Source organism: Mobula hypostoma, chromosome 9 (genome assembly GCF_963921235.1).
Source record: "Mobula hypostoma chromosome 9, sMobHyp1.1, whole genome shotgun sequence".
Lineage (NCBI taxonomy): Eukaryota > Metazoa > Chordata > Chondrichthyes > Myliobatiformes > Myliobatidae > Mobula > Mobula hypostoma.
The window spans coordinates 34,078,298-34,089,511 of NC_086105.1; the positions used below are offsets into that span (position 1 = coordinate 34,078,298).

Sequence of the window (11,214 nt, forward strand, 5' to 3'; positions counted from 1 at the left end):
AAACAGAGCAAATATCAAGGTGTCTAGTTCCCCCGCATATCCCCCACCACACATAATCATGTGTCTTCAATGTATACATTTGAAAAAAAACTTTTTATTCAATAAACTTTAAGACTGCCTCATTTTCAACTCTATAACTTTAGAGAATAGTCATCTCATGTCAAATAGATTCATGCATTTTAAAACTGTATCGCTAAATTACATGCAAGGGGTTTCTTCTTTTATGTTACTGTTAAGGCTAATAAAAAATGGCTTCTTTGTTATGTTAACTGCTGAGAAAGTTCTCTCTCTCTGCTTGTTTAGGTTATATTATTGATAAGAGAGAGAATGAACCAATTGGGATAGATGTTATTCTTTCTTGTGTGTCTGTAAGCAATTGTTTTTCCACGGGCTTTGATGCAGAAGGCGCAATGGGGACAGGGAGAGGAGACGCGATGCTGTAAGCTGGGCGGCAGAACGGACCCCAAGCGGGAGTCCGAGGCCCAGGGTCTTCGGCGAGGAGAGAAGACGAAGACAGACTCGTGTGGAGCGTCTGGTCGACCACCGTGGTTGGTCCCAGGCGGCAGGTCGAGGGGGTCGGAGAGGATTGAATGGTGGAAAGACGACTCCATTAATTGAGCTCCAACTGTTGTGCACGAAGTGGTTGAACTTTGATAAGTTTGGTGCCTTTTACTTTCCTTTTATGTTTTATCTCTATTAATTACATAGTTCCAGTAAGATCTATAAAGTGTAATCATTTAATCGCATATTAGATTAGATTATGAGGACACAGTCCTCTTTTATTGTCATTTAGTAATGCATGCATTAAGAAATTATACAATGTTTTTCCAGAATGATATAACGGAAACACATGACAAACCGACTTAAAAACTAACAAAAGACCACATAATTATAACATATAGTTACAGCAGTGCAAAACAATACTGTAATTTGATAAGAACAGACCTTGGCATATGGTGTACTGTCTGTTATTTGGCAGGGTGGGGTACATCATACAGCATCCACACAAACTTGATTACCCAGTTTGGTGGGGCCGAAGGCTGCTCCCCCTAGACGGAAGAGAGCTGAGCGAGCCTGAGGCTTACCAGGGGGCGACGTACAGAATTTGAATACTTTGATTGAGACTTATACATTCTAAATGTATACAAACAAAATGGCAAACAGAATTCAAAGCCATGATGCAAATCAAAATATATAAACTTTAAAGTAAGTAATTTATTTTTGCTCAATTAACACAAGATATTTCAAGATACATCAGGATATTGGTCAAGTTAGTTGACTAGTACTTGGGCCAATGATCCGGATACACAAATTCCATTTACATAATTTAAATTAAATTAATGAATTAAATCAGGAATTAAATGCTACTATCAGTCTGACAATTATGACCACTGGATACTTATCAAACAAACATCCAATTTACTAAATGTCCTTCGAGGAATGCCTGTTTGGCCAATAGAGACTCTAGATTCACCATTACGGTTGATACTAATTCCGCCACAATTAAGGACAACCAATAAATACTCAAAACATACACATGCCATGTACAAATAAAAAATCCAGACCTTTGCCTATCAATAAGGAAATGTGAATGCAATTTAAAATGTATTTGAAATCTTCCATGATTCCTTTTATTCAACCACTCTTCTATAAATTCATATTGTTGACTAAATTTACCAATTCCCATTTTATACTTACATCCAATAAATCGTAATCATGATTCGTAAGTGGATTTACTTCATTCAGCTCTGAGCTCGGAGTGTTACACTGTTTTTCTTGAGATAACATCAGGTATCCCACAGCTTCTTTCCGATTTCTTAAATGCGAGTTTGGGTCCTCGTCTAACCGTGGGCCTTCCAGCTTGTTAACAATAAAAACTCTTCTTTAAAATAAAAAAGGTTTTTTTTTCCAGAAATGCAGTTGAATTCAAAACCCTGTTTGAAAAGAATAGGTAAATTAATTTTCCAACCCATACCATGTTTAATACACATTGATTTTTGTGATTATTTTGCTAACATTTGCAAAATTAAAAAAGCTGATTTTCTCCAACAACATATTTCATAAATGCATTCAAACTTCAGCAAGATTAGTCACTCTGGCACAGCAGTCACCATGGCTCATGCTACCAGATTTTAAACTTGAAAAACAAGAGTGATTGGACCAGTTTTTGGAAGGGTTGTCAGAGCTTTCTATCAGAGATCTCTGGTTACCTATAAAAAGGTTATTTTTATTTTTCTCTTGCCCTCCCCAGGAAAGGGAAGACTATTTCAGCCACCTAGTAACAAATCGGCCCCTTATCCAGGATTAGAATCAAACCTCAAGCCTATGGTGGCTGGAGTTTTGCATTTCAGGGCTAAAACACAAGCAAAGATAGCGTAGAAGCTAGCGTAACATTATCACAGCACCAGCAACATGGGTTCAATTCTGCAACTATCTTAAGGAGTTTGTATATTTGTCCCTTTCTTCATCTTATTTATTGCATTACGAGCTTCAGATTTTAAAGTACTTGGACCTTCAATGTTTTTCTTAATTTCTGGTTTTTCACCTCGATCATCTTCAAACAATTCTTGAATATACTTAATCCAGCTGTCATAATCTCATCTTTTCCCATGATAATGGTACCGTCCTTTGCTTTCAAACATCCACCTGAAGAACAGAGGAGCTTTTTACCAGTGATATTCTTGATTTGTTGATGCAACCTTTTTGGATCAGTAATAGGGATTCTTTCTATTTGCTCACATTCCTGGCTTAACCATTCTTCTTTGGCTTTTTTACATGAGCTTTTAACTTTTTTATCTAAGGACTTACAGCGGGGTGAATGATAAGTTCATGGCCTAAGGTGGAAGGAGATGAGTTATACAGCTCTTGTTATATGCACATGCAGTTCAACTCAGTGATTATGCAGAAAGTTTGAAGTTAATAACTCATCTCCTTCTACCTTAGGCCACAAACTTATCAATTACTCCTGATGAGTTATTAACTTCAAACTTTCTGCATAATCACTCAAAGAGTTGCTCTGCATGTGCATGTAACGAGAGCTGTATAACTCATCTCCTTTTATCTTAGGCCACGAACTTATCAATCACCCCTGCTGTGGGCACTTTCAGGAGGTCCAAGATCCGTATGCTCTACGACCGCTGGACTAAGTGTGTAAATGTTGGAGGCGATTATGCTGAAAAATAAATGTGTAAGGTTTTCTAAAATTGACTCCTTCTACCTTAGGCCACGAGTTTATCAATCACCCCTCGTATATTCTTTAGGATTTGCTTTCTTCCGTCTCCTTTCTTCCATTAGATTTTTGATTTCATGTCATCCATTTATTCCTCGTGCTTTTTTCTTTTTTAGGAATCACTGACTTTGCTGATTCTACCAAGGCATCCTTTAGAGTTAAACTTCATTTCTACATGATTGCTATCATCTTTAACAGATTTTATTTCTAGACTGAAAACTATTCCTTACTTCAATTGTAAATCTTCGTCTTAAGTTTTCTCCTTTAATTAATTGCGAGTAGTCAAGGGATTGCTCAGGTTTTTGCTTCTTTAGTTTTTTTAAGTTTTACTTTAACATGACATAATACTGGGTTATGGTCGCTATTACAGTCTGCAACTGGATATGTTTTGCATTGAGTCACTGAGTTTCTAACTCTTTGGTTTATAGTAATAAAGTCAATTTGATTTCTAGTGTTATTACCTGGACTTTTCCAGGTCCACAAGCGTCTTGGATAGTTTTTAAAGTAGGTATTCATAATGACCTGATTATTCATCTTGCACAATTCTACCTATTTCTCCCCTCTTTCATTTCTTTCCCCTAGTCCAAATTTTCCTATGGTATTTCCATCAGCACCTTGTCCTACTTTAGCATTTAGATCTCCCATGACAATAACAATATCCTGAGATTTGCATCCGTTCTTTGCTTATTCAAGCTCTTCATAGAATTTATCTGTATCCTCATTTGTTCATTCTGTTGTTCGTGCATGTACCTGCACAATTGCTAAATCAAATGGTTGTCCTCCGAATCTAACAAAGAGCACTCTTCCTGATATTGCCCAATGTCCTAAAACACTTTTTGCCATGTTTTCATCCATAAGAATTCCTACTCCATTAGTATGGGATGTTCCACAGGAATAAATTAGTGTTTTATTTCTATTCTGACAGGTTCCAGCACCTATCCAACAAACTTCACTAATTCCCATGATGTTAATCTTTAGTCTTTCCATTTATCACATTGTCCAATCTTCCTGCTTGATATAGGGTTCTTACATTCCAAGTGGCAATAATTTTCTTTTGTTACTTGAATTTTATGAGCAGTAGCTTGATGACGGTCGGGGAGCCCCAGAATCAACCCTACCGAGCAAAGCATCTTCAGAATTGTCTTGAAGATCCTCTTGACGCTGTTGTTGTGTGATACATTTTGTAAGTTTTATTTTAAATCTGAAGTTCGTAATGCAATAAATAAGCTGAAGGCAAGGCAGCAGGTCCTGATGAATTAGTAATAGAACAAATTATCGCACTTGAAGATTATGGAATTGAAAAACTTACTGATTTGATCAATGACATTTATCAGACTGGAATAATACCAGAAGAGATAAAAAAACAACAATCAGTACTTATCACTCTTCCTAAGAAACCTGGAGAAATAGAATGCGAATTACATAGGACCATAAGTTTAATGAGTCATATCACCAAGATACTTCAAAGAATTTTGATGACAAGAGCTAAAAGTAAGATACAAGCTGAAATAGGTGAAAGACAAAGGTACAAGAAACGCAATATTGATGTTAAGGATACTATCAGAATGAGCTATTCAAGTGCAAAAAGATTTGTTTGTTCGTTTTATCGACTACACAAAAGCATTTGATAAAGTGAAGCACAATAAGTTATTTGAAATATTATAGGAAACTCTAGATCTAGATTTGAAAGACCTCTGCCTATTCAGAAATCTGTACTGGGAACAAACTGCCGCTGTAAGAATAGATGGAGAAATGAGGCAGTTTACGAAAATCAAGAGAGACATTAGACAAGGGTGTGTTTCTCCCCTGATTTATTTAATGTGTACAGTGAAACAGTATGGCAAAAAATAAGAGAAATCTTGGGAATCAAAGTTGGCAGTGAAAACATCAATTTCAGATATGTGGATGACACTGTTAATTGCAAGTACAGAGGAAGAACTACAAAACTTAATTGATATATCTATGAAGAAAGTGCAAAAATGGGTCTATCAATTGCAAAGACAGAATGTATGGTGATATCCAAAACGGAGAATCCTATCTGCAGGCTGAGAATAAACCAGGAAGACGCAAAACAAGTACAGAACTTTTGCTACTTAGGAAGCTGGATGACATCAGATGGCAGGTGTGACATGAACATCAAAAGAAGAACAGGGATGGCAAAAGACACCTATATGAGAATGAAGAGTATATTAACCAATACTAAACTAGGCATGATAACCCACCTCAGAGTACTGAAATGTTATGTTTATCCAGTTATGTTATAGGGCTCAGAATGTTGGACAATATCTAGTAACATGAGGAAACGAATTGAAGCAGCAGAGATGTGGTTTTTGAGGAGGATGCAAAGAATATCGTGGACAAAATGAATATCTAACGAGGATGTCATGGCAAACACAAGAAGAAATAATGTATGAGATCATGAAAAGGCAATGTAACTTCATTGAACATGTGATTAGGAAAGAGGAGTTAGAATGCATGATAATTATGGGAAAGATTGAAGGGAAGAAAGCAAGAGGAAGACAAAGACAAATGATGATGGAGACAGCAGCCAGAGTACTGGAAATGAATACTAATGAATTGATCCATTTGACCCAAAACAGGAGTGTGTGAGCCATGGCAGTCAAAGCTCAAACTGGGCATGGCACCTGATGATGATATTCGCCCTATGACCATGTGGGTTTCCTCCCACATTCCAAGGAAGTATACTTAAGTTCACTGGGCAGCACAGGCTTGCTGGGTGGAAAAAGCTGTTGGCATGCTGTATCACTGAAATTACAAATTTAACAATGTTTATGTGTGCAAACTTAGGCAACACCAACTTAAAACAAGACCTAGATTTCACCACCACCATTTCTTATCAGAGTGTCTGTCTAACAACTGATACCAAATGAATAGATGTTCCCTCTAAGGAGTAGTAATAGTGAAGTTATTGTCTTCTCTGCCAGCAAATTATCATATAGTCCACCATTCTATCCTCTGACAATTGCCAAGACTAAGTCACTTTGTATGCACTCATTCTGTGATATTGAACCTTAAGGTGAATTTCTGACCACATTGCTATTTCATCACCAGAGCCACACATAATACAATTCAATGTACCACACACACAAAACCAAGCAGCGTCAATGGCAGCTTCAGCCCCCTTCCTTTCCACTCCTGATGAAGGGTCTCAGCCCGAGACTCCAACTGTTCAAATCCTGCCGCAGATGCTGCCAAACTTGCTGAGTAGCTCCAGCATTTTGAGAGTGTCACTGAAGCTTTCCAGAATCTGCAGAATCTGTGATACAAATCAACGTTATCCAACTTCACCCCTCCTTCTGCAGAAACCCTATTAGCTATAAAATTAGCCATTCAAACACACTCCTGACCACATCTTCCTCCATTAACAAGAGGTCATCAAAAATAATGCCACCCAAGCCCTCATTTATGCATCAGGTGCAAACCACCCCTACTTGGCAACCAGCTTTTGCCTTGCCATTCCCTCAGAATCCTCTGCTCAGTTCTCGGGTCCAGCCCAAGATGTACACTCTTGCGGACAAGAGATAACCTGGCACAGCAGGGGAGTGGATAATTTGTGAAGTGGTGTGCTCTTTTCTTACTTCCATAGGACATAGGTGCTCTTAATGCATGGCCAAGGTTTTCAATGCCATTCTGAATGCCCGTTTAGCCAGAGATATCAGCAACCAGTGGGGATATTACATATCTACAAGGGGGCCCTGGGAGATGATACATTTGGGTAGTTTATTCTTCCTGTGAATTTGGAGTATTTCACAGAAACAGCATTGGTGCCATCTCTCCAGTGCCTTAAGGTGTCTGCGGAAGGTGGTCCAAGTAAAAGCAGCATACAAAAGGGCACTGCAGTCCAATGATCTTCAAATATCTACTCCTTCAACAGACCAAAGGATGATTTAACAATTCATTTAAATACAAAAAAATGCTACCATCAAATGACTGCCTATATCACTGTTGCACATTCAGGAATCTCCTATCTTATCATACTTCCTCTACCTTAATTTTCTCAGGAGTTTATAAATGACCATCACTTGTTCTCCAGTGAATCTACAAAATTAGTCTCGGTGGTCAAATTTGATTGTTGCAAAGCACATAATGAAATTATATAAAATGAGCAAGTCCACAACTGTCATTCTATACAAGATCAAATAGATTTGCTGAAATCCACTGAAATCTTCCAAAGAGGAAATCCAGCAATATGCCACATTACAGCGCTTATCTAAGACATTGTGCTTCCATTTCAAAACTGCACATCTTACACAAGAGCTAATATTTGAGATTGTTTCATCTAGTATTTAACTAAAGACATCATGCTTTAAGCAACACTAAGTGCATATAAAGATACAATATCATCAAAGCTGCTACATATAATGAACATCTGATGTTATCGTTGGCAATGATACTTTTACACTACATAACAGAAAGCCAACATTCATTTGTGACGATTTTAAACACTAATAGGTAAGAGAATAAGCAGCTTTTCTTAGTTTTTATTTTACTTCTCTTCAAAAAAACTCAAGCATTGTTGCTATGGAGCTATCTGGACATAAAACATGTACTTGCACCTCAGAGCAACTTCAACACCAAATATCCTCAAATTGGGACCATAATTTCAATATTTATAAGCTACAAACATAAGTTTCATAAGCTACTAGGTTTAAAAACCATTTAAAATAAATTCAGATTAAATTACCTGTTTTCTCATTCACATTAACATGGTTGAATTAAAGTATAATTCACATGTTTCAAACTATACCAAGACTTTTCAATTTTACCAACCTAAAATGCCTCTGGAAAGGATGCCATAACATCAATATTCTGACAACAGTTTACTTTGATACTTGAACTTTACTCATTACCTCATTCAAGTAGGAACCTTCCATTAAGATGGCAGCACGTTCGGTGCAGTGGCCTCTCAGGGGCCAACCAAAGGTGTTTTGGTCTTTCTTAAATGTCCTTTTTTATGATTGCAAGACAAAGCTGAACATTAAGAATTTCAAGTACTGCAGATCTGGACCACCTGCTAGTCACTTGTTAGTGGAGGAGATAGACCTGGTGCACCGTGTTACTGCCTGCTATAGGAAGACATCGGAGTCAGAGTGGAAAGGCGATGTACAGTCCAACAGCGAGTGATTGTCTTGGGTGTTTCTCTTGCAATCGCAAGACCCTGGTACACAATGGTAATGTAAAATGCTGCAAGTCCTTTTCCCTTGTTCACTGGCGAAACAGATGGCAGATGAACTGCGTGGCTTCAGTTGTAGTGAGGTCTAGAGTTCAAGCTATGGGCTTGCATGTTGCAGCAGCCCAGGAGAGGTGACACCAGAGGCCGTGTAGCGCAACGTCCATGCTGGGTTGGGGGGGGGGGGGTTGGCTACTGGCCCCTCCTATCAGTGCTGCCATGCAGTGTTCGATCAGTGGAATGATAAGCTAGATTGCCCGTGCATGTATGTTTATCTGTGGACTGCTGAGAACTGCTTTTTCTTGAGAATAACACCCATGCACCATCAACTTAAAGGACACGTCACTCAGGGTCAGGGACTACATTTTTTTTTGTGCAACTATATGTTTACTTGTTACCTTATTTGTGCTTTGTGCTGTGTATAACCGTTGGCACTGTGCTTTGTACCATGGCCCCAGAGGAATGCTGTTTTGTTTGGCTGTATTCATGAATGGCTGAATGATAATTAAACTTGTACTTGAATACAGAATTGAAATGGAGATCAATCATACAAAATAGCTCTGTAGTTTAAAGCTTAACACCAGAAAAATAGCTCAAGGATAGTTTTCCTTTTAAATCTTCTGCACATTTTCAAATGCATAGTAACTAACTTATCAGTAAGTTTCATGCTGAAAGTACACTTGCAAAAACACAGCACATGCTTAACTCAATAAAGTTACATGATTCATTTCTGTTGACCTAAAGCACAAGCAACTTAAATGCACATTTTAGCCTGACAAGTTAACTACTGTTAAAGGCACCAAATCCTAAATTGTGTTTCGTTATGCACAAATGAAAGTAATTCCCTATTATTGAATATTTTGATTCTAGGTTTATAATTTTACGCTCCCCTTTACATGGAGGGGTAAAAAGGATCAACATAGCAGACTTGATGGGCTAAAAGGCCTAAATCTGCTCAATGTCTTGTAAGATGATGCTGATCCTTTTTACCCCTCCATGTAAAGGGGAGGGTAAAATTATAAACCTAGAATCAAAATATTCAATAATAGGGAATGGGGGGGGGAAGAGAGGTGGTAGTGGGCAAAGAGGAGATGGAAGGTGGATGGAAAAAAATAATCTTTCTAAAATAGTACAGAACAAAATGTTTGGGAAGAGTGGTGAAAAGGGTATCCTTGCCTACACAGGTCAGGGCATACAAGTTGGGATATTATGTTACAACTTTACAAGACACTGGCTGCATTTGGGGCAGGCCATGAAGGATATGGCTGTGCTGGAGAGCAAAGATGAGATTCACCAGGATGTTGTCTAGACTAGAGAACTTTTGTTATGGGGAAAGATTGGATGGGCTGGGTTTGTTTCCCTGCAATAAAGGAGGCTCAGGAGTGACCTGCTGGTGGTCCATAAAATTATAGGCAACGTAGATAGGGCAGGCAATTTTTTGCCCATGGCAGTGGTTTCAAATACACAAGGGTGTAGCCTTGAAGTAAGAGGAAGGCTGCCGGAGTAAACAGGATTAGTGCAAATAGGCAAAAGGTCAATATAAACGTGGTGGGCCAAAGGTCCCATTTCTGTGCAACTCTATGACTAAGCCCTGAATGACAGTGGGCAATTTCTGAGCATGCACTGCACAGCTGTATACTCAGAAATGGTCCAATCCCCCTTGCACCACGCAAATCTTAAACATGACACTCTAACTTCGGAACAACCTCAACCTCGCGCTTTTTATTTACAACATGGGCTTTCTTCTTTTGCTGGACCCAGCTCCCCGAAAAACGATTCCCCTTCATAAGTTTCACCAAAAGCTACAAGCAGTAGTCCAAACCCGAAGTCGCCTCTCCGTGGACCTCGGGGGCAGAAGGTGCACATGGGGTGGGGTGGGGGCTCATCTGTTGTTTCATTTACAGAGCTCTCCCGTACCACCTGTCGCTCCCCAGCCAGAGGCAAACCAGCCAAGCCCTGAGCTGGTGCTGGAGCTGGCGCTGGCGCTGCCTGTGTCAGGCGCTGCCCTCGCTCACGTTACGCCGTGTCAGTTGGTTCTCGGAGCGCCTGACCTCGGCAACAATGAATCCCCTCCTTGCCACATCGCTCAGTGCCAACCACCTGATTTAAATGTCTTTCGGCTATAATACTTATTCAGAGAACAGCTGAGTCGGTTACATTACCTATTCACCGACTCTCCTTTTCTTCCGCTTCCTTTAAAGTACTGTAAGAATTTGCAAACCCCCGCCGATCTACAGCTTTATCTCGTTTGGTTTGACTCGGTTGCTCCGTAGCGTCAGACATCTCCTGAGCAGCCCGTGACCAATAGAAATATAGAGTTTGCACCACGTGGTACAGTACTTCCTCGGAGCGCGGATGGAGGAAACGGAAATGATTGGAGCATCGTGGGCTTTCTGGGAATTGAAGTTTCTGGTGTTTTGGTACCCATGATCCTGGTTTCGTTTCCTTTCTGGTTATTCACCGCTACAGCCAGTGAAGTTTTCACCAGGCGTCTTAAAATACTTGCATTCAAAAAATGATTAGTGACATATGTAGCCATTTAGTTTAAATTAAGTGGGGGGGGAATGATAATATGACCAATCTTGAAGATTAACTAAAAATCAACGTATATTTTCAGTATCTTCAACACAAATGTCATCCACCAGCACAAACAACTTAGGGGTAACGGGAAGTTGGCATGGATCTACACTGTAAATGGTAAAGATTGGAGATATTTCCCCAGCTTACCCTGTCGTACTAAAGGGTTTCGGCCCGAAATGTCAACTGCTTATTTCTCTGCCTGATTTGCTGAGTT

The 11,214-nt window shown here is 39.3% G+C and overlaps 1 protein-coding gene across 1 annotated transcript in view; it reads right to left on the bottom strand.

Moving 5' to 3' along the window:
- The window catches only part of LOC134351629 (adiponectin receptor protein 2-like), an 81,848-nt gene extending 71,130 nt beyond the window's left edge, over window positions 1-10,718 (bottom strand). The window contains exons 1-2 of the mRNA XM_063058036.1: window positions 10,583-10,718; window positions 1,699-1,934 (exon numbers count right to left, since the gene is read on the bottom strand). Coding sequence (XP_062914106.1) covers window positions 1,699-1,788 — 90 coding nt within the window. The 5' untranslated portion in view covers window positions 1,789-1,934; window positions 10,583-10,718. The remainder of the gene's footprint in view (window positions 1-1,698; window positions 1,935-10,582) is intronic.
- Between the last annotated feature and the right edge of the window lie 496 nt (window positions 10,719-11,214).